General features: G+C 38.2%; 1 protein-coding gene across 6 annotated transcripts in view; it reads right to left on the reverse strand.

Moving 5' to 3' along the window:
- astn2 (astrotactin 2) overlaps nucleotides 1-23,882 on the reverse strand; it is a 295,092-nt gene that overhangs the window by 148,374 nt on the left and 122,836 nt on the right. For all 6 annotated transcript variants that reach the window (XM_077496750.1, XM_077496751.1, XM_077496748.1 and 3 more), the window contains one exon: nucleotides 8,332-8,755. In XM_077496750.1, the coding sequence (XP_077352876.1) occupies nucleotides 8,332-8,755 (424 nt within the window). The remainder of the gene's footprint in view (nucleotides 1-8,331; nucleotides 8,756-23,882) is intronic.

Raw genomic sequence — 23,882 nt, forward strand, 5'->3', positions numbered from 1 at the left:
CAGCATGCCACACACACATTTCCACCAACAATCGTCTCCTCCCCCAAATTAGTGGTCTGTCGTAGCACCAAAACTGGCCAGGCTGATCAAACTGTGCCAGGCAGCATGGTGCCACAGAGCTTCCAAAATGCCAGAAAATACAAAGAAGTACAGGCAGTTGTAGAAAATGGAATAGAAGAAGCTAGCTAACTGTTAGCTAATCAGATAAATATGTTGTTGTTGCTAATTCTTCTCCTGTCTTCCATTTTTCTTGTGATGAATGACTTGTTAAACATGTTAGATTAGGCCTCTTAACAAGTAGATAGGTGACATGAGCTCGGCCGTTGTGTTGCTGTGACCTATCCTGGCTTGGCGTCCTATCTTGCTGCACTCTGGTGGAATTATCTAGTTGAAACCAGTTAAGACCATCAGCTCACACATTTTCATATGGGCTAGGCCAGGGATGGGCAATCTCGGCCCTCGAGGGCCGGTGTCCCTGCAGGTTTTCGATGTTTCCGTTTTCCAACACAAGCTGATTCCAATCAACGGGATCGTTATCAGTCTTGTGCAGAGCTTGCTGATGAGCTGATCATATATCAGCTGTGTTGGAAAACGGAAACATCGAAAACCTGCAGGGACACCGGCCCTCGAGGGCCGAGATTGCCCATCCCTGGGCTAGGCTGAGCCATTCTCCGTGGGGATGGGCGGCCAAGACAGTATAAGAGTAGAAAGCATTTTGGACAGATTAGACCTTCTTCCGCATATTTAGAGATAAAGGCGCCACAGCTGTGTACACAATCTATCTGGCATCCAATAAATAGTTCAACTGAGCATATGCAGTGTCCTGCTGTTACTGTTAGCATAATATTGCAAGCATTAAAGATAAAAGAACCTTTAAATTGTGCCTAAACTCGGGTACATTTCACGTTTTACAAAAACACAACCAATTGCACACTTGTCCAGCAACATCTTAGCGTCATGTCCCTTCGTAAGTGACGATCCTTCAGTCTCACATCACAATAACGATGCCAATGGCTCGGCCGAATTTGGTGTTGACCACACATTTAAATATTTGCCATCAATCATTTTCCATCTACTTAACAATGATGTGTTTCTTTGTCAATTCACAACAAGCCAGTGTAATAATTTAATTATTTGAAACATCCTTTGGTGGGTGAACAGCAGCCACTGTTCCAAACAACATCACACAAAGAAGGCCCTTGCAATCAGCTTGCATATATTGATCTGCGGTGAAGCCATCGGTACTGGAAAGGGATTTTATTTTTGTATTTTTCGTTTGTCCTGACCAAAGTACATTTGATATTGGATCGGATTACTATAAAGTCATTTCTCTGCGCTATACCTGGACTTCCTGGCAGCTCGGTCTTGACTGACCCTTCAATTATTCCCGTCCTTCCTCCTCCAAATGACCGCATCAGATGCTCCACTGTGCTTGAGGGTGTTTGTTCATTATGTTCTCAGTCACAGCTTCCAGAGAACACAATGCGGCACAAAGAATTGATGAAACTCGTACAGTTGGTTTTCACACTTGAGTGGCCAGCAAGAACTAAAAAAAATACGTTTTTTTTTTTCATGATCGACTGCCTAAAAATGAAAGTTTCGATCTGAGCTTTTTCACTTTACTAGCTCATTGTTCATACTGCCAATATATTTGATTACTTGTTGGCCTCAGTTATCTTTAAGAGTGCTGAGCTGATCTTGCTGACAATATGAAATAAATTAGCAAAAAAAAAAAAAAATAGAATTTGTGCATCTTAATGGAACAATAATAATCCTAAAATAAATGGTTTTATATTTTTTTTCAATTTGGGTCTCAAGATAGATAGGAAGGACATTCAGCAGTTCTTGGATTCAGGAGGGAAATGTGAGCTCTTGTGGGGAGTGGGCACAAAGGGGGGTGTTGTATTTAAAAGGCCACTGCACAAGCAAGTGAGCGAGCTGTGCGTGGTGTTCATCTTGTATACAATTTTCCAGGCTTTGTCTGTGTTTACGTTAGAAGACCTTGAAATGTGCATGCCATTTGTCGTGACCAATTCTTCAGTTCGGCTTTTATAACGGTACGTGTGTCTACTATTGGGGAGGGGTGTGCGTGGGGGGGGTACCCAATTTCCAATTCATAATGCTACAAGAAAGGTCTACCTAATCTAGGAATATCTGGGTATCTGAAGCTTGAAAAAATATATACATTATACATTTTCGTATGGATGGTATATTAATATAACTTATGGCCCACAACGGTGTCATTGAATGTCACTGGGAGGCTCAACTTTTTTTTTTTTTTCCCTCAGAATTAAATTAAAAAATGTTAGCGAGCAGCAGACAACGCGTGCTCACTTGATCATAACTGATTAAAAGTCCAGCAGAGTGCAGCGGACGTCGGTCCAGAGACCAGACACAGTTAACGGTTATCGCCTGGAGTATCGAGTTAATTTTGTTTTCACCTTCATCAGGAGGAAAATGTGACCTTGGATGCTGCCGCCGTCACTTTCATTCTTTGCGAATAAGTGGTAAAGACGCAACATCGACAGGAGGAAACAAATGCTGTCATAGAGGAAGGTAAACAGTGTGTCTTGGGATTGTTGTATAAAACTAATGAGAGTCAATTTAGATGGAGGATCCGCTGCACTGGTTCTCAAATAACTTGATGGGTGGGTGTGGCTTCCTGTGGCAGAATTGGTATGGCAGTTTTAGCAGAAATGGATAACCTGTCTCGATGAAAACCAGATTCTAGAAAGTATGGACAACATTTTCTATTCTTTCCCCAACAAGATGCTGCAGTGTCCAGGGTGCCAACATAGTTATCCGTTTGTGAGTGCGAATTTTCAAAGTTTGCCAGCAATTTATACTAACGTGCACCTTGTATATATGGAAATTAGAGCTCGGATTTGCACCCATAATCCCAATTCTCTAATGGGGTCTATGCCACGGAAGGGGCAGGACTGTTTTTGCACATCAGCTTTGGTTCCGGTTCGGTTTGCGACGTGTGGGCTGCGTCCCAATACTTGTGCTTCCAACTTTGTGCCCATCGGTTGCGCGTTCGCAACCCGAACCATAATCAAAGCTCATGTGCAAAATCACGGAAATGGGAAGTCCCGCCTCTTCCGTGGCATATACCCTATAGTGTTGTCTTTGGTGGTCGGAAAATACTTTGGTGCACTTTCAACGGTGGAAAAAAGGTGGCGGTAACGCACCAAAAGCATTTGCCGGTCTATGAAGAAAAGAAGAAGAAGAAGAAGAAGAAGAAGAAGATGAACATGAAGAAGGAGGAGAAGAAGAAGAAGAAGAAGAAGAAAAAAGGAGAAGAAGAAGAAGGAGAAGAAGAAGAAGAAGAAGAAGATGAACATGAAGAAGAAGAAGAAGAAGAAGAAGAAGAAGGACAAGAAGAAAAGAAGGAGGAGAAGGAGGAGAAGGAGAAGAAGAAGAAGAAAAAAGGAGAAGAAGAAGAAGGAGAAGAAGAAGCACCTTTCAAGCACTCTGAACAACCTTACGGCACATTCGAACAACACTCCAAGATACCAAACGGTCGAAGTGAATCAGCTCACATTCCACATTTCTGAATGCATCCATGATTAGGGAACGAAAAGTTACGGTGCAAGTCCAAGCTTCACTGTTCTTGGTCTCAGTTTTTGTAAAATACATTTCCTAGAAAATGTGATTTCTACTCCAAAATGATTTATAGTCCCCAAAAAATATGGTAAACCTCCTTTTTCACTCGAGTACCTTTCCCACAGTACATTTTCCTATTCAAAAGCAAGGCACTATTTTTAGTACCAGGTCAGGGTTCCAGGTATTCCTAGTCCACCATTGGTTGACCAGATTAATCATTATACTGTATGATTTGATGGCTAGAAATGATATTAAGCTCCGAAAGCTGCATCATTTTATGCTATTTTTTAATGTTTTGTTTTTTTTTCCAGTGTGCCATGGTTTTCACAGCCTCCCGCAGTACTGTTTTGAAGTGTAAAACCACGTTGGGCTAATTTGAAGATAATAAACAGATGTGTTTTAATTATAGCTGCATGAATAAACACTAGTTGCAGAGGGCTTAAAAGCCTCTAAACCTTTGCTACATCGCTAGCATTCGATCCCACTGCTACTGTTAAACCCAGTGCACTCCGGGCACATGAGCACTGTGAATGTAGAACACAGACTTTGCTATGTAGTAGAGGCGGCTAGCAGGGGTACGCTAGGTGTCAGATGGGCTTTGGGAGGATGCCGGAGTTGTGACGCTTTTAACTCATTCAAACCCAAAGACGTATAAATCCGTTTTTCAATACTTTGTTCTTCACTCCCAAAAACATATTTATACTTTTTGTTTTTTTTTTGTTTTTTGTTTTTTTAAAGCTAAAGCATAAAGAGAGCTTCTGACATGAAGAGGTCGTTTAAAGCAATGGTAGTTATTGCAAAAAAACGGCCAGCAGGTGGCAGAAGAGTATAAGAGATCAGAGCCAGGGCCATTTGCAACAAGCTCTTTTTGCCAGTGTTTTCAACAGGTTTGTGAATAATGATGAAAAATGGAAACGGATATGTTTTTATAGCAATAGAACAGAACATTCTGTGGGCCTCGCAAAGTCAGTCAAAATCCAGTAAAACAGACAGGAGCAAAAGGGGTTGCTTCTGTGAAAATGGCTGGGAATGAAAGAGTTAAACTCCATAATTCTCCAACACCTATGCTCATATCAAATTGATCTCCATCTGTGGCCATATTTTGAGGTGTTAAAAAAACAACAACAACAACATAAAGTTCCTTGAGACAGTGCCTTAATACATTAAAGTAATCATTTGATTTAAAATAACATGGCAGGAATGCCGGTAAAAAAAAGGCAGCCTGGTATTTAAAAGCTTCCGTCTGGGTTAGCTTGTGGTGTGGATCAGCCGCTGGGACACAAGTTAATTGCCCCCTTTCTCAAATGCCACCCCCTTCACACAGAGTGTAGATAGGGAAGCGGAAGCATCAAATTAAAAAGCTTTGTGTTCCGTCTCTTGGAAAATGCCAAATTGTGCATAGGGGATCCCAGACAGACTTATTTAGAAAGTGTCAAATAAGTAGGAGCACACACGTAAATTAGCCCCTTTAAGAGGTGTAAAAAAGGAAGCCACATACATTAACATGCAGACTGTTTGATCCATACCACTTCAAACGCAGAGGTGGCACTGATGGACGGACGTTTTACTATTGAATGACAAATGACGAGAACAAAGAAAAAAAAAAAAAAAAAAAAAAAGACAAAATAAGCACTGATGGCATCCGGCAGTGTAATCATCACTCTCCGGGTCAAGTACTGACGGACATCTCAGTCCGTCATTGACGGTCTGTTGGTCCTAAAATTGTGGTGAAGGAGTGATTACGGGAGTATGGTTCACATTTTTTTCCTTTGCTGAATTCATGACTGCATGACATGCATGCACAGGGTTTGAACCAACTGGCTCCAGCACCCCCATGACCCTTGTGAGGAAGAAGCGGTTAAGAAAATGGATGGATGGATGAACTGAATGTGATATAAAAAATATATTTTTACAGCTACTGACTCTTTAAATCACAACTATTTGAAAATGGAAAATGCTTAGCAGGCTGACGCATTTGAATGATTAGACTAGGACGACAAATATTACCAATTCACCTTCACCTGCCGGAATTGTAACGGCATGAACAAAAACAAACTTTTAAATTGAGTCTCATTCTTGTAGAGTGGCTTAAATGCATCAGCCTAGAGCCTGAATTGTTTGACATTGCAGATTAATTTGCAAAGATTTATTTAATTTTTTTACATAGCTATGCCCTTATTAATTTTGTCAAGTGTTTTTTTTTTTTTTCACAGCATTTTTTTTGATAAGTAAGCTCTTTATGTAGAGTTAATGTATTTTGCTTGTGAATAAAACATGAATTTATCTTTTGTACAACACGGTCAAAGGTGACCAAAATGTATCACGTCCTTCAAACAGAAAGCTTTTCATTAGTTAGGTCATAAGGTCAGTAATGCAGTAATTTTGCAGTAATTTTTTCCACACACAATTTAAAACAGATACTAGGTATCTTAATAACATGCCAGTGATGTTTTACTGTCAAATTCCAAAATGATGATAGAAATCGTGATGGTCACAGCGGAATGAATTATGAAGTCGACAAAACAGGCAATTTACAGAAAAAAAAAATGCATCCAGACTACGGAAATTGGAGAAGCACTGAAGGGAGAAAGTCCCAGAAACAAATACCAACTGCATATATAATGTGGGGAAAAATGTATTCTGAACTTTGTTTGAAACCTAATTGTCTTCAGTATACGAAAAACTAAAGGAACTGACCTTGCTGTTCCAATACTTTTGGAGGGGACTGAATCCTATTTTCCTAAACCAACATCAGATTTGATCATGCTAACAAACTGCCTCCAACTTTTCGTCGTGCTTGGTGAAACGTACAACTGGGACTGCCTTGTTAAAAATGTGTAGGGGGTGCTAGGATGTCATTTTTTGTCACAATAAAGTATATTGCCAGGCCTGATGTGTGTGCCAAGTTTCACGAGTGTACAAAATCCCTCAAAATCAGCATTGCTTTCTTGCTCAACATAGTGTTGCCACGGCAACAGTGTCTCACAAAAAAAAAAATCACAAACTTTATGTTTTAACAGGCTGAGCTCTGTAGGATGACGGTATGAATAAATGGGATATTTCCTTAAAGCATAGGCCCAATGCATGATTCAGAATGACATAAATAACCCGGGCTCCCTCCAACTCCGTCAGCATCCCACTTCAATTATTTAAGTTGAACCGTGGAGAGGAGTGCCCCACTTTCAACAGGATATCAACAGATGCCACAAAACACACGAGTACAAACAGCCGCTACAAAAGGCAGGAAGGCGCTTTCGCCTCCGCTTCTTCACAATCCCGTGATTACATCTTGCGAGGGTCAAGAAGCAACAGCAACTCGGGCCTTGGTCACCACATGACACTTTTTTTTTTTTTTTTTAATTAATTAACACCACTTGTGCACCTTCCACCAGTGTACTGTAAAAAAAAAAAATCATCATCTGTGGCATTATCTAATCTCAAATTATCTCAGTAATCAATTAAACTGTCAATTATTTTTTTCAATTAATCGGTGAATTAGATTTAAAAAAAAAAAAACGGACTATTTCAAATCGACAGTGTACAAACATTACTGTTTTGTTCGAAACATGAGGAAAATAGGCAAACCTGTTGATAATTGATTTCCAAAGTAAAAGTATTTGTTTTATATTGGTTCAAAGCAATATCATCAGTCCGCTTTTATGGAGGACTACTGAAATCGGAGAATATTTACTTTTATTTTCCCCAAGCATTTGGACAATTTTAAATTGAAATAGACATATGATATATATAATATTCCCACAACACTGGAACCCAAATTTGAACCCACAACGGCAGACATTTAGGCCAGTAATTGTTTGATATAATTAAAAAAAAATGCATTTGTCTCCCCTTTTTATAATACGATGATATAAAAGAAAACAGTACATAAAAACAGTATGTACTGCAGCTTAAGTGTGAGTAGCTTTCAATGAGGAGTCGGGCCTAAAACTGCGTGACCAAATGTGAGCAGTACAAGCTGTGCTAGCGGTAAACGGGGGTGGTCTTGATCGGAGCCAAAGTTAAGCATCCAGGCTGGGCCATCTGGGAGCTGGCACAGCTCGTGTACAAATTATGTTCACAAAAAGGGGACAACCGCCACTGAGCAGACATTTTAAAATAAGAATGAATTATTATTATTATTATTATTATTATTATTATTATTATTAACTCATTTGTTCCCAAAAACGGATAAATACGTATTGACCCCAAAGACATATTTATACGTTTTTTATTATTATTTTTTTTTTATTCGAGAGCGTACAGAAGGCTTTGATGCAGCCTCTGAACTGAAGAGAAGGCTTGAAGCAACAGTAGTTATTACAAAAACGGCCAGCAGGTGGCAGCAGAGTATAAGAGATCAATCATGTTGCTAAAAGTTCTTTTCCTCACTGTTTTAAACAGGTTTGTGAATAATGATGAAGTTTAGCTATATTCTAATGCTAATTGCTGCAAAACAGAAACAGATTGAAACATACTTTTTTTTCCTGATGAAAGAAGACACTCTAATCTTTATTTTGGTAGGTACCATGTTTTTATAGCAATAGAACACAATATTCTGTGGGCCTTGAAAAATCAGTCAAAATCCAGTAAAACAGCCGGGAGCAGTGAAAATGGCTGGGAGTGAATGAGTTAATATTAATAATAATAATATATAATAAATAAATAAATAAATAAATAAATAAACATCTGAAAAGATGGCCCATCTCATTTTCATCCTGCACTTACCTCGTTTGTCAAAAGAATGTGTCAGACCATCCTCCTTGACATCAGTGTGTCCTCCGTAGCCAATCCCGACGCCATAGTCCTCCTGTATCATCCCGTCGCCCACTTTGTTGTGCAGCTGGTTGGGGGTGGAGTTCAGCGAGCGTCCCACCGGGTCGTCGTCGTCGCAGTCGTAATCGTCCAGGATGGGCGTCTCTCGGATGGGCACGCCGATGACAGAGCCGCCGTGCTGGTGGGTGCTCCGCGAGCCCCGGTAGCTGTCTCGGCCCTGCGGTCCCAGCAGCACCGAGGGGATGTAGTGGATCTCGTGGGTGGCCTCCGTGCTGGCGCTCTTCTGGGGGACTCTGCGGCGCTTGCACCATCGGTGGCGGGTGTACAGAACGAGAGTGAAGAGGAGAATGAGCAGGAGCAGGGCGATGAGGCCTCCCTGAGGAAACAGATCAGATAGCATAGAGTAGTCGTCAGCAAAACGGGCATCCGTCAGCGACGTATTACGAACGCCAGATTATGCATAGGGACGGATTATGTTTATACGGAAGAGGCTAAGGACCAATCAAGAGAGAAAGAAAAGTTTGTAGGATTCTCACTTTATTGTCAGAATTCTGAGAATAAAGAGAGAGTTGTCACTTTAAGCATAAAGTGACAATTCTCACTTTAAAGCTCGAATTCTGATATTAACTCTTTTACTGCCACACGTTATAAAAAAAAACCTGATATGACAAAGGCTTTGATCATTCATGAATAGAGTTACAATGCTTCCATCTGTTGGCCATAGTGAGTGTTTTTGATTCCACAACGCATTGACCAGGCAGTGCTGCACTTAGACGTTGCACTGAGGAAAAAAATAAAAAATAAAAAACTTAGTTGATGTCATTTAACGTTTATGGCAGCATACGTCCTCATTTTACTAATCGCTATTAAACGTTTTTGGCGGTCAAAGAGTTAAAGTCAGAATTCTCACTTTAACTCTTTGACTGTCAAACGTTATCCAAAAAACAGTGCCAGCCGATTTTGAGCATTTAATAAATATGGTGGATTCCATTCTTACATTAAAAAAAAAAAGTTACCTTTAAAAAAGTATGTTACCTTATTCTGTTCTTTAGTAATCACCATTTGACAATTGGTAATTGGGGTGACATAAGCGGAAATAGAAAAAGATAAGGAGAAAACAAGCTTTTTGTAAAAAGATACATTTTCTGCACAACAGTGACTTTGACACTATTTTTTTCCTTTTGTTTATTGACACCGTGAATTAGATTTAATGTGACAAAGGCTTTGATCATTCATGTAATCCTTGAAAACGTTCTATTCCATCAGATTTGCCATATTTCATTGTAATTTCATACACCTTGAGCCCATTGAAAAGAGATATAATGCTGCCATCTACTGGCCATAGTTAGTGTGTGTTTTTGATTTCACAACTCCATTGACCAGACAGCGCTCCACAAGACGTTGCACTGTCCATTGATAAATAAATAAATAAATAGATAAATAACGTGGATGACGTCAATTAGCGTTTATGGCGGCATTCATTAGGATTTTAGCATACGTCATTAAACGTTTTTGGCGGTCAAACAGTTTAAGTCAGAATTCTGAGAATGAAGTTTTTTTTTGTTTTTTTTTGTTTTGTTTTTTTCACTGGCCTAATCTTCTTCCGGATGTTTAAACAGGGTATTCTTCTGACTTTAATCATAGAATTCTCAACTGAACTCAACTCAACTCAAGTTTATTTATATAGCGCTTTCAATTCTGACTTTAATGTCAGAATTGTCACAATTCTGACTTTGAATTGAGAATTCTGACTTTATTCTCAGAATTAAACTCTTTAAAGTCTGAATTTTGACTTTAAAGAATTCTCACTTTAAAGTCAGAATTCCGAGAATCAAGTCAGAATACTGCCAACTTTTTTTTTTTCTCTTTACTGCCCTAATCCTCTTCCGCATGTTTAAACATCCATCCATCCATTTTCATAACCGCTTATTCCTCACAAAGGTTACGGGGGGTGCTGGAGCCTATCCACGCTGGCTTTGGGCAGTAGGCGGGGTACACCCTGAACTGGTTTCCAGCCAATCACAGATATGTTTACACGGAGTATTCTTTTTTTCAGCAAAAAATGTATATGTATATATATATATATATAAACATTGCATTCCGTGTATAAATTTAATTCCAGTACGAACATATTGGTGTTATATAAACCAGATTTGTGATTCAGCAATGTGTCGAAATCTAAAGAGTAATAAGAGAGAAAATGCCGAATCAGCAGTTGAGTGGGTCCATAAAGAATCATGTGCACTGTAGTCTACATGCATGGACTAGTGATTCTGCACAGGCACACACGGAAGAGAATTGCAAATAAAAACCCGGCATGGGGGTAGGTCATTCGTCACAACATTTAAAATTCAATCTTCATGAGGAAAAACAACAACACCTCCCTTCCCACTTCCAACTCACGCGCATGTGGATGTCCATAAATCACGCTATGCCGATAGTGTGTGTGTGTGGGGGGGGGTGCCCGAGGACGACTGATGGCGCGGACAAACGCGTTCATTAATCTCCTTGTGGATGGCAGCTTTGAAGAGAAAGCCGCACAACTCCCCCACTATGTCACACTTGTATATGTTTTCAAGAGCAACACAATACAATAGTGGAAGTGTCGCCATAGCAACTGTGTGCTAATTAAGTGACACAGAATATGGTCACAGTAAACACTTAAAAAAAAAAATAAATACATTTTAAACACATCAAGCATTGTTTTTGTCCCAGGAACTTGAGTGGGAATATGAATTGTTTGAAATGGAAGGCTTTGAATAAGACGCAGCGCTTGCTAGCACTGGTTTCATTTTAGCTGTCATTCTGTCTGAGAGCAGATGAGTAATGAGCTTTGTGCTTCCCTCATAACTTACTTCCAGCGCAATTTCCTGTTCAGCCTTCAATTCATTTCTTTACCTTGCTTTCATTACTGATGAATATACTACACGTTTCTTCTTCCAACACTCCTTTCGCAGAGAAAGTTGAATTAAGAAAATGTAATTGCATGCAAATTTTAATTACTTGCCGTAAAACCTGGTGCTTCAATTTTTTTTAAAATTATTATTTCTATCAATCTCTTCAACTGTTTAAATTTTTAAATGATTAATTCTACAGCATACCGAGGAAACAAGTCTCATCACTGGTGTACTGGTAGTTTAGATCTGAAAACCCCGCAAAAAATATTGAGGTACACCCTGAGGTAAAGCCAACAATGTATGAGTTATGGACCCAAATACAAATCTGCAATAGAGTGAATCCGCAATAAGTGAACGGTGAAGTAGTGAGGGACCACTCTAATCCATTTTGACTCCACTGCTTCAATACGCAATTATACAATTCCACACAATCATCAGATTTCCTACTGATCAACGAATCATATAGCTCACCTTTCAACAAACTTTCAAGCCAAATTACGTTTTGTTTTTTTTCTGCGTAAACCTAATAACCAAAAACTACCGAAGAGGAAAGAAAACACGACGGGAAATGATTTTTCTTTTTTTTTCTTTTCTTTTTCCTGCGGGGACAGGAAGGGACGAGAGTGAAAATCCACTTCCGTCACCCTCTAAGCCAAATTAATGAAGCAGAAATATTTGTCACTGATTGGACAGAATGCTGTCATAATATTTCTTGCTTCTTCGCATTGTGTCGTTCCTTATAGGCCTCGTGGAGATGAATTTTCCAGCAGCTGTGTTGGCAGCAGCAGTAAGCGATCGATGTGTTGATAGAACACCAGAAGAGGAAGCAGCAGGACGGCTCCTTGCAAACGCTCGTCACACTTTAATTCACACCATGGGACCGCATTGCTTTGTCACTGAGGAGCTACGAGTAAACAAGTGCTGGTAGGGCCACATCAACGGTCGCATTGTGCTCTCTCTCTCTCTGTGTTGTAGACTATTGTGAATTATCATCAATAAAAAATGGTTGCATTTTCTTCTCAAATCATGCTGCCTTTGAGTTGACAGCCTAATGCAAGAGCTTCATTTGTATTTTTTCACCATTTTTTTTTTCCAACCTCACGGCTAAGAAGATTATTTTGTAGACCAAAAAATAATAATAATGAGCATTATTTTGGCAATAATTTAAATCACGATTATTCAAACGATTATTTTGTTACAAAATAAGAACATTTTTAAGTATTTAAAAATATTAAGACCAATTAAAAAATAGAAACACCGTAATTATATAAGTTCCTATTGGACCAAACAGATTTATAATACTGTCTATTTATTTATTTATTTATTTATTTATTTATTTATTCATTATTTTATTTTATTGATTTATGTTGGCAAAAAAGTTGAAGCTGGAATGCATCATGTGCACTAGGACGATCATTTATTTATTTGGTACAAAACAAAGAAAATGTTAAATGTAAAAAAAAAAAAAAAAAAAAAAAAAAAAAAAAAAAAAAAAAAAAAAAAAAAAAAAAAAAAATGTTAATGAGCATTATTTTGGCAATAATTGAAATCACGATTATGCAAACGATTATTTTGTTACAAAACAAGAACATTTTTAAGCATTTAAAAATATTAAGACCAATTAAAAAATAGTAACACCATAATTATGTAAGTTCCTTTTTTTTTTTTTTTTTTTACAATAATGCTGATTTGTAATTGTTGAGTGTAATAATTAAAATTGTAATTGAACTTTGATTAATTGCACAGCCCTATAGGACACATTAAATGTTGATCTGAAATCTGAATCAAACAGTCGTCATGGCAAAATAGTCGCTATTGGGGAAACAAAAAAGATGCAAGTGGATGTTGATACATCCATCAATCATTTTCTTAACCGCTTGGGGTGCTGGAGCCTATCCCAGCTGGCTTCGGGCAGTCGGCGGGGTACACCCTGAAGTGGTTGCCAGCCAATCGCAGGATGCTGATACAAATTATGATTGATCAACAAGAGCAGTTAATGACTATGAGGGAACAGGTTGTGGGGCTTTTCTCTCAATCAACTTGATTAAATTGCAATTTGAATGCTCAACTATATCGATCCAACCCTCCCCTTTCTGAACTACCTTTCTTAATTGACCTCTGCGGGAGAAAACTCGAGTTGTATTTTCGGAGCCGTGACATTCCCTCATGATCCGAATACTTTTTCTTTATGCAGCAATGTTAGTCAAAACAACACATGCTGTGGTTTGGTCACCATCTGTGCACAATGGAGACTCCCAACCAGCATCTGCCCTCCTGCTTTCGAGTGAGATTGCGCTGGCATCATTACCACCACCAAGGAGGTTCTGTCAATTTATTTCTTGTTGTTTTAGTTACACTTTTTGAACACAAATTTCTTTTGACTGTTTCTATTTACTCAGGGATCAAGAAGAGGACTGATTTGAACAGAGTTTGCTGTATTTATGAGGGGTCAGACTCCATACTGCCAAACCAGATTGTAGTTCAATATATAAATATGGATGTGGCCTGTGATTGACTGGTGAATGGAGCCGGGTACAGTTTGCCAATAGCCAACTGGGATATGCTCCAATATTCAACAAACAATAAACAGGATCAAGTAGTATAAAAAATGTTTGGACAAAGATGTAATGTCCAAATTTTTGTATCTTGAACGTTACCCAGGATCTACCCCGGTTGCGTGTGCGGTGCGGTGCGGTGTGTCTTGATAGTCAGCTATGTTGTCAACATTTCTATGGGCTGTCAGAGGATAATGTTCCACCTCACGTCATGATGATAACTATAGCTGTGCTCATCATTAGCCGAGCAATGAAGGTTGTTTTCATGGCCGTTACTCCCTCAAATCAGTCCAACAGTATTGAAAACATTATGAAAGCAACTGGGATCTGTTTGAAATTATAGAAATAAATAGAATGTGTCTCCTTTAAAACTTCAGTGAAGCTAGAAATGACATTTTTTGTGTGACAAGTACTTGGTACGGCACCAAAACAGTCACGCCACAAATTGTTCAACTCCGACCCCCTGAAGCTAAATATGTCATCCAGAATATATACACAAGCTTTCTGTCTTTTTCGGCTTTAAACCTGTTTCTCCAGTACCTCACAGCGGTACGTTGGAGTGACAGGTGCCTCAGTGTCTGCTCTCTTCTCTGTGTCCAACGGGAATGACAAGCCTTGGCTCTCTGACCGACTGTTTCCGCTCTGCCAAATTACCTTGGGGAAAGAAAGGCTGTCCATCATCTGGACTCAGGAGGGGTGTATGGGGGGTCAGGGGCGCTGGACATGTCGGGGGGGGGACGAAAGACCATTCTGGAACTGGGTGGTACTGTCACGTGAAAGGCAATACTCAGAGCCGTTTCATCGGCTCGTCATTGACGAGGGCCCGCCTTTCGGTGAATGCTTCTGCATTTTCGGCGGGTGAAAGACGTGAAGCCTTGAAAAAAAATAAAAGGACTGGCAACACTGACCTGGATCGATGCATGTAAACTAGTGTTGTTCCGATACCGTTTTTTTTTGCTCCCGATACCGATACCGATACACAGCTTTGCAGTATCGGCCGATACCGATACTACACAGCTTTGCAGTATCGGCCGATACCGATACTACACCGATACTTAAGTTTTTTTTCTTTCCTCAACATGAAAAAAGCTGTCCTGCTATTGGTTCAGAGCATTCAAGGGCCAATGGGATATCTTAGATCGGCTTGCAGTGAACATGTCACATATCAGTGAATGTCGTGCACCAGCAAGACACAAGATGCTGTATACAAAATCCTATATTAGCGTTGGAATTAATGGTATCGGCATGTTACTCGTGAGTAGTCACCGATACCGATACCACTGTTTTAATGCAGTATCGGCACCTCTGCCGATACCAGTATCGGTATCGGAACAACACTAAAAAAAACACCCCGATGGGACTTTAGAGTAATAAAAAGTAATTTGAGTTCACTTAAGTAATAATTACTGAATTGCACCCAATTGATCTGATGCTGTTGCGTTTTGAGCAATACACGCATGCATGCACTTGCGTACATGCATTTAATCAATGTTTGCAAATGACATTCAGATAATAAAATGCGTTAATGTCAAAATATTACGGTATTTTGTATTTATTTTATATTAGGCGAATACGCAAGTAATTTAGCTGATTAATCGTGATTAAACAAAATTAAAAAGTGTGATTAATCAGATTAAAAATTGTAATCGTTTGACAGCACTAGTATTTATTTAAGGCTTTGCGTCAAAGCACTCACCGAAAATGCGGAAGCATTCGCCAAAATGACGGGACGATGTAAGGGCGGTTTTGCCCAGGTCGTATTGAAATTTTTCAGTATTTGTAAGGTAAAATTTCTTTATAGAAGGTAAACAATCGATCTTGGAGGGACAGATTGGCTGGGCCATGCAAATCACCGGAGAAATTACACTGAACAAAAAGCCGGCGCCTAATCGCAAAATCTGATTATGGCGCAAGAGAAAAACTGAATGTAAATCTCCCCCCAGCTTAACTACAGAGCAACCACTCAACCTTCCAATTTTGTTCCTCCCGTTGAAAGGAACTAATGCACATTTCCACCATCCCTGCCTTTCCACATCTCCCTAAGCCCCTATATCAGCCATTACTTCATCTTTCACACGCTACGCTGCTCTATTATAAGGCTCCAAAGATGTGAGGTCAGATGATGCCATCTTGACGCTCCGTCCTTGTGAATTACAACAGGGAATTAGGGCTGGTGTGTGCATGTGCGTGTGGGATAAGTGAGCGGCAAGTAGCCAATGCCACACAACATGTCTGGATCAGGACGTCCAGGATTTTGAGGCCATTTCACAAAATTGGACCGGATCTTTTGCAACTAAATAGAATGAAAAACGGAAATAAACATTGATGCACACTTTATTGTTGAGTGACTACATGACAGTCAACTGGGATTTAATTATTTTTAAAGCTGTCATATTAAAACTGCACTGGGAACTTGCTTACAACGTGGTAAGACTCCACACTTAATTCAATCTGAGAGGTTGGCTACATGACTTGGTAGGTCCTCCTGTTTTGGTTCGTAAATAGGTCAAACTTAACCTTGCTCTCGTAAGATGAATTCTCGCAGTATTTGTGAGTTCACAAACTACAGAGAACCGAGACCGTTCATTTCCACCGACCAATCACAGAGCAACATTGTGTTTCCACTTTCGGAAGTTTTACAACTTTATTGTTTATATTTTGAATGTATTCTAAAATGTTTTTAAAATAAAGCAATGTGTGTAATAACCTTATTTATTGATTGATTGAATTTTTATTTTTTTATTTTTATTTTTCTCATTATTATTCTTATTAATTCAATCTCTGGTGTAATAACCTTATTTATTGATTGATTGAATTCTTATTTTTCATTTTATTATTATTATTATTATTATCATTGTTATTATTAATTCAATCTCAGGTGTAATAACCTTATTTATTGATTGATTGAATTCTTAGTTTTCATTTTATTATTATTATTATTATTAATTCAATCTCTGGTGTAATAACATTATTTATTGATTGATTGAATTATTTTTTTATTTTATTATCTGTTCTCATTACTGCTGGACATGTAAATTTCCCAGAAGGGAGCCATCCCAAAGGGATCAATAAAGTCAAGTCTAAGTCTAAGTCTAAGTCTGCTAGGTTTTTGTTGCATTACAAAAACAAGCTCAAGTCAGTGCTTAATGTATATTTTTAAGAAGTGTTCATCACAATTGCAGGAGAAATGATTGTTTTTTTTTTTTTCCAGTTTATCTTTAAATGGAATGTAAATTTATACAAGGAAAAATAATTAAAACAGACTATGAGCCCTGAGAGAGCAAAGAGATGTATGTGGATGGCACTCACATAGTCTTATATAAGAAGCCTTGACATTTAGATAATGCCTTGCATTTGTTTGTTTGCCTGTTGTCATGGAGCCTGGCTGAATTTCCCTCATATAATGTCATTCCAGGTTGTTCTCCATAAGCAACGGAAGCACCATAATTACCAGTTGAGCATGCATCGCCGCACTAAAGTTTGAATTTTATTTATTTAGAAAAATGGACTATATTGATAAAATATCATAGAATGTAAGTGCACATGCACACACATTACTCATCTACATCAACATATGTCACTTGTTTAGTCGAATTTATCTTCGGTTGCACATCATCTGCATATAACTGGCAAGAGACAGCTGGTGGGCAGTAACTTGCTAAGCCATTTATTTGAAGACTAAAGTACCGTATTTTCCGCACTATAAGGCGCACCTAAAAGCCTTCAAGTTTTTCAAAAGCTGACCGTGCGCCTTATAAACCGGTGCGCCTTATATATGGATCAATATTGAGCCGCAACAGGTCTCGCTATCGGTGACCCTGCACGATCGGTGACGTGCATACGCAGAAGATCCCGCCATCTTGGATCGCGAGCTAATACTAATACTTTACCTCAGAGGAAATAATAAAACAGCTGTTTATTCATTTTGGGAGTGAATGGAGTTGTTAGAAAGCTGGTTTGTAATCTATTCATAAAGTTTGACTGACCTATCTTGACTGTTTTGTTGACATTCCCTTTAGCGCAGCACCATCTAATGGACGCATAACATAACCCCAGTCTCTACTTTAGCGACTTTATATGGAAAAAGTTTTAAAATATGTAATTCATTGAAGGTGCGCCTTATAGTGCGGAAAATACGGTACAGGAGCCTTTGTATAGAGCCTTGTGGCACTCCAAGGTTGTTGCCACACACTGTGGTGCTTGTCTTATGCACTGTGAAGCAATGAGTCCTACAAGTGAGTATGACTACAAACACTTTAAGGAGTTCTCATAGAAGTTGAAGTGTCAGTTTAGTTATGAGTAAGTTTAAGAGTGGATGTGGTGACATTATTTCCCAAGTCTACAAATAAAGCTGAAATGACAACCCCTGCATCAAGCTTGGATTAATAGACAGCTGTCTAAGTGGACTGATGTTTTCTAAAACCAAATTGCAGATTATTCAGAGAGTAAGGACTTGTGTTTAGATGATGTACAGTATGTGTTACACTGCAGCTAGTTTCTCAGTTATATTTGATGCTGAACTCGTTTTAAGGATTTCTGTCCATAAATAATAAATGCACTAAAATTTATAGAGTCATTAAAGATATTTGGAAGAATCATGAGAGAATGCCTGTTTCTGAGACACTGCATTTAAGGTACATTCTCCATTGCATTTTAATTTAATTAAATGTAATTTTTTTTTTTATGAGACAGATGAGAATAAACGTGGAAACGCCAAAGAGGTGCAAATCTGACAGCGCAGGCTGCAAATCATAGAAAAGTGATTTTTTTTTTTTCATTTTTACGAGACTTGCAAATGTCATTGGAATCTGCGAAAGAGGTAACGCAAGCTTTACATTTGAAATGCTTTACACAAGCAGCTACAGTGTGCATTCTTTTTTTAATCTGCATGAAATAAATCCAATGAGCACAATTAAATCATATTACTGTGCTTTTAGCTGAAAGCATGTCTGCAGGTCCTTTATTTAAGAAATCCGTGAGTCTACCATTCTACCCTTACTGTTGATAACAGTCTCCTACCATTTTCACACCACGGACCTTTTTCACATAGGTATAATTTGATGGACTGGCAGATAAACAAAAACAAATGCATGGTTATTATTATTATGATTGCAGTTGTTACAGTTAGTAGATTCCTGTGTTTGTATTTGGTCCCATATTAACTGCTGGAATTTTTGATTTAATCTGCAGTGCCTCTTTGTTTACCTCAATAAAATATGTTGGTGTACTAGATGAGATGGCAGTAAAAAAAAATAAAAAAATACAACAACAACAATAATAATAATAATAATAATAATAATAATAATAATAATAATAAAAACACCTTCATAACAATGGCTGTTTAAAAACACTTGATAGCTCAAGAAAAGCCAATGTGTGTGGGGAGAAAAAAAAAAAAATGGCCCCAAGTGCTGTCGCCATGTCTCTTGGGTCCTGAATGACTCTGTCCAGCCTCTGGAGCTCCTTCATTTCTTTAAGTATGTCACTGGCAGATGTTAATTTCACAATATTAGCCCAGATTCTCTTGGAGTTTTCTATGGCAGTGGCATCAATCCATTTTTTTAACTGCTTATTCCCCTAAGATTAATTAAAAAGGTGCTATTTGCTCTTTGCATTGTAATCATGAACCATATATGGTCACAGAACAAAGGTAATTTCTCTGTTTATCTATCTATTTATGGGTGTTTTAGGCTTTTTTTTCCCTTCATGAACTATTTCATACTAATTGCTTCCTGACAAGCACGTCCGCCTCCCAGTACTGAGGACTCGGGTTCGAGTCCAGGCTCCGGCCTTCCTGGGTGGAGTTTGCATGTTCTCCCCGTGCCTGCGTGGGTCTTCTCCGGGTACTACGGTCTCCTCCCACATTCCAAAAACATGCATGGCAGGTTAATTGGGCGCTAAATAAGTTTGTTTTTAATGTTCTAAGTGTCCCAAAGACGTATTTATACGTTTTTTTTTTGTTTTTTTTGGTTTTTTATTATGCTAGACCATACAGAAGGCTTTGATGCAGCCTCTCAACTGCAAAGAACGGTTGCAGAAATGGTAGTTATTACACAAACGGCCAGCAGGTGGCAGCAGAACAAAGGACATCAACCAGGGCCATCTAGAAAAAAAGCTAAATTACTTCGATTTTAAATAGATTTGTGAAAACTGATTAAACTTAGCTCTCTTCTAATGCTAATTGCTGCAAAACGGAAACAGATAGAAACATACTTTTTTTCCTGATTAAAGAAGAGACTTTAATCTTTCTTTTGATAGGTTCCATGCTTTTATAGCAATAGAACACAATATTCTGTGGACCTTGCAAATTCTGTCAAAATCCAGTAAAACAGCCGGGAGCGAACGGGATTGCTTCTGTGAAAATGGCTGGGAGTGGATGAGTTAACTTGTTTTTTCTGTCTGATGTCAAATTGGTTAATAATTGCGGATAATCAGCTACTGATATAGTGCATCTCTAGATTTTTTATTTTTTTAAATCTCCGACTGCAACTAGTACTAGTATTAGTAGTAGTAATGGTGGCCTTTATATGTCTTGACTGTTGATCTCCGTCAAAGTAAGCTTGATCATAACTGCAGACTACATATCCGACTACAATGCTCACAAAACATACTATTGACACTGCATTGTGTTGGGAAAATTATTTTCATATCGCAGTAACTGCCAGCGCGCTTGTTGGTGACATTTCACAAAAAGCCGTGATTAGAAGGGCAAAGTCAATATTTATAGCGGTGTCACAATGGGCCAATGCTCCAGCATGTTGATAACAAGGCAATAAGAGAGCCTGGACAATGAGCCCCTTGGGGTGACTTTGATTGAGAAAAGAAAAGGGCAGCGTTTGTTATTTGTTAACAATACCAAATCCGGAGGATGAAGAAATTCACTCATCTTAAACGGTGAGGGTGCAATGGCACGACATGTGATTAACAATTTGAATCTGTGACAGACCTTCGTTTGCGGTGACATTGAAAGTGATTTATATAATTGGTTCTTCCCTGGGTGACGCCGCGCTGGGCTGACCTTTTAGCATGAGCGCATCCATCTAAGGCAGCTGCAACCGCTTGTTATAGTCTCAAAGCTTCAGTTCAAGTTTCCATGGGGAATATACCAAAGTTGGCTGCTATACATAATCAGAACGCAATCAGAATTCAAAACTGACTGAACCAAACAAAGGCAAATACAGCCAAGCTACTACACGACAACATACGTATTAATTTACATTTCAACTCTGTCGGGAATGTTGCAAATAATAAATTCCGATGCTTTTGTTTTGCTATTTGCAACTGGTTGACACAGGTCGGAATGAAGCCTCCAACCCCGAATGAAGGCGCGCAGATGTTCCCATTTGGCACTTGACACATTAATGTCTGCTACCAGAGCACATCTGCCATCGTTAGCACAAAGGGGAGGAGAAAACAACACGTTTTAAATCGACGTTCTGTATGCCAAGTTTTTATTAATCACTGCTCTTCAAGGGGTGCTTAAATAAAAGGCACTAATTGAGATTAATTAACTCATTTGCTCGCAATAACGTGTAAATATGTTTTTTTTTAATGTTCTATGTGTCCCAAAGACGTATTTATACGTTTTTTTGTATGCTTGAGCATACAGAAGGCTTTGATGCAGCCTCTCAATTACAAAGAACGGTTGCAGAAATGGTAGTTATTACACAAATGGCCAGCAGGTGGCAGCAGAACAAAGGAGAGCAACCAGGGCCATCTAGAAAAAAAGCTAAATTACTTACAATTTTGAATAGGTTTGTGAAAACTGATAAAACTTAGCTCTCTTCTAATGCTAATTGCTGCAAAATGGAAACAGATAAACATACTTTTTTTTTCCTGATGAAAGAAGAGACTTTAATCTTTCTTTTGATAGGTTCCATGCTTTTATAGCAATAGAACACAATATTCTGTGGGCCTTACAAAATCAGTCAAAATCCAGTAAAACAGCCGTGAGCGAACGGGACCGCTTCTGTGAAAATGGCTGGGAGTGAATGAGTTAATAGTAAGACATATGAGATTGTGGTCTGACAGATTTTGGCAGTTTCTTCTCATATACATTAAAAATAATCAATCAATCAATGTCAGTTAAAGTATCAGGTTTCCTTTGTACGGTCCCTTAATCCAAAGTTTCACAATCTTTGAGCCGAGGCGCATATTTTTCATGAGAAAAAAAAATCTCAAACAAAAATGTGATATAAAGTATACATGATGAAATAATGATGATCACATTTTAATTTACTCAAATATTTACATACTCGGTGTGAAATCTCAGCCTCTTTAATTGGACACAGAACTTCAATTGCCAATTAAGTGAAACTGAATAATTTAAACTATGTGCCGTGGCAAAGTGATTGTGAATCACTGCTCTAATAGACAGCATGACCCAATTGAAAGGAAAAAGAAAAAAATATAGTCTTACTTCATATTCATCTGCATTTAGTTTATGCTACTAACCAAAACAGCAGCACCTACCAAAGCACATCCATCCATCCATTTTCTTAACTCATTCACTGCCAGTCCAGGAAAAAAAATAATCTTTGACGTCTAAAATCGTCTATGGCAGTGAATGTGTTAACCGCTTGCCCCTCACAAGGGCCGTGGGGTTGCTGGAGCCTATCCCAGCTGGCTTCGGGCAGTACACTTCGGGGTACACCCTGAACTGGTTGCCAGCCAATCGCAGGGAGCACATAAACAGTCTCTCAGATTAAATACAATCGGGGTTGTAAAGAAGCATTAAAAACGATCATGTGTTATGCCGAGTTGGCATCTTTAACAACTCAGACATGTGGTCGCTCAGGAATGTTGCGCAATGTTTATGTTGCACAGTCTATCTCTATTCTTGCCATTTCATAACATAAAAGTCCTTTATTTTTATTTTGAAATCAATTGTAATATGCAACTGATATTGCTTCATATTCTGCAGTGGAGTGAGCAAACACCCCCGGACATTATTTGCAGAAATATGTACGTATATGTGAAGTTAATATATTTTGCAATCACATCTTCCCATATTGCTCACTGCAGTAATTGTTTTGTTTTCATTTCCCTATTGCAGCAATTAAGGGTGCATACACTCTTAATAATGACTGAAAACAGAGCAACAATCTAATGTGGTGCAGCTAAATAGATATGAGGCAAAGAAGCAATAAAATTATTGCGTATAAACAAATCACAACTATACATTTACAGTACGTTTGCATAAGCGGTTATGAAAATGTGCTGATAAGGTTTCTACCACTGAGTAATTATATTAGCGACACAAATGCAACTCATACACACTCAAAATAACATATGACAATGTGCAGACTATTAGAGCCAAACTAAAAGAAAAAACAAGTATGACGAGAATAAATATACAATATAATGTATATTATTCAATGTTTTTTTTGGTTACATTTATTCTAGTTATGTTTATGATCAATGAACGTAAGTATGAAAAGGCAGTAGCTCCACATTGAAAAAACAAAAATTAAAACATCCTATGGGAGTACAGTTATGTTACAAAAATATAGTATTGGGAGATTTTTTTTTCTTTTCCAATTTAGAAGTTTTGTCTTTTTCCTTCAAATAAAGTTAATTTCATCGATCAGCTGGATCGGGATCGGACAATATATTGCATTTTATGCAAACTCGGTGATCATCTGTAATGTCTTAATTTGCCCGATTCATCAGTGACGTCATTGATCGGGCCTACAAAATAAGACATTACTTTATATTTAATATTTATCAGCAATTTTTGAAATGTTAAAAGAAGAAAATTCATGATACAAGAAAAAAAGTATTTTTAATTGGTGTATGAATTTTTTAACTCACTTGTTGAAATTATAATTTTATTCTTGAAAGTTATGTTTCTTATTGGAAAAAATGTTCTCTCAAATTTGTTTTGATTCGCTTCTTGTTAGATTATAATTTTGTTTTCGTATTTCGTCACTTCAGAAAATGTTAAAAAGAAAAACAAATGTGGAAAAAATAACAAATATAATTGCGCAATTATAACTGATTTGCAGTTTCTCTTGTTAAATTGAACCTTCATCCGGCTTTTCCTTTTTAA

This window comes from Festucalex cinctus, chromosome 15 (genome assembly GCF_051991245.1).
Source record: "Festucalex cinctus isolate MCC-2025b chromosome 15, RoL_Fcin_1.0, whole genome shotgun sequence".
NCBI classification, from domain to species: Eukaryota; Metazoa; Chordata; class Actinopteri; order Syngnathiformes; family Syngnathidae; genus Festucalex; species Festucalex cinctus.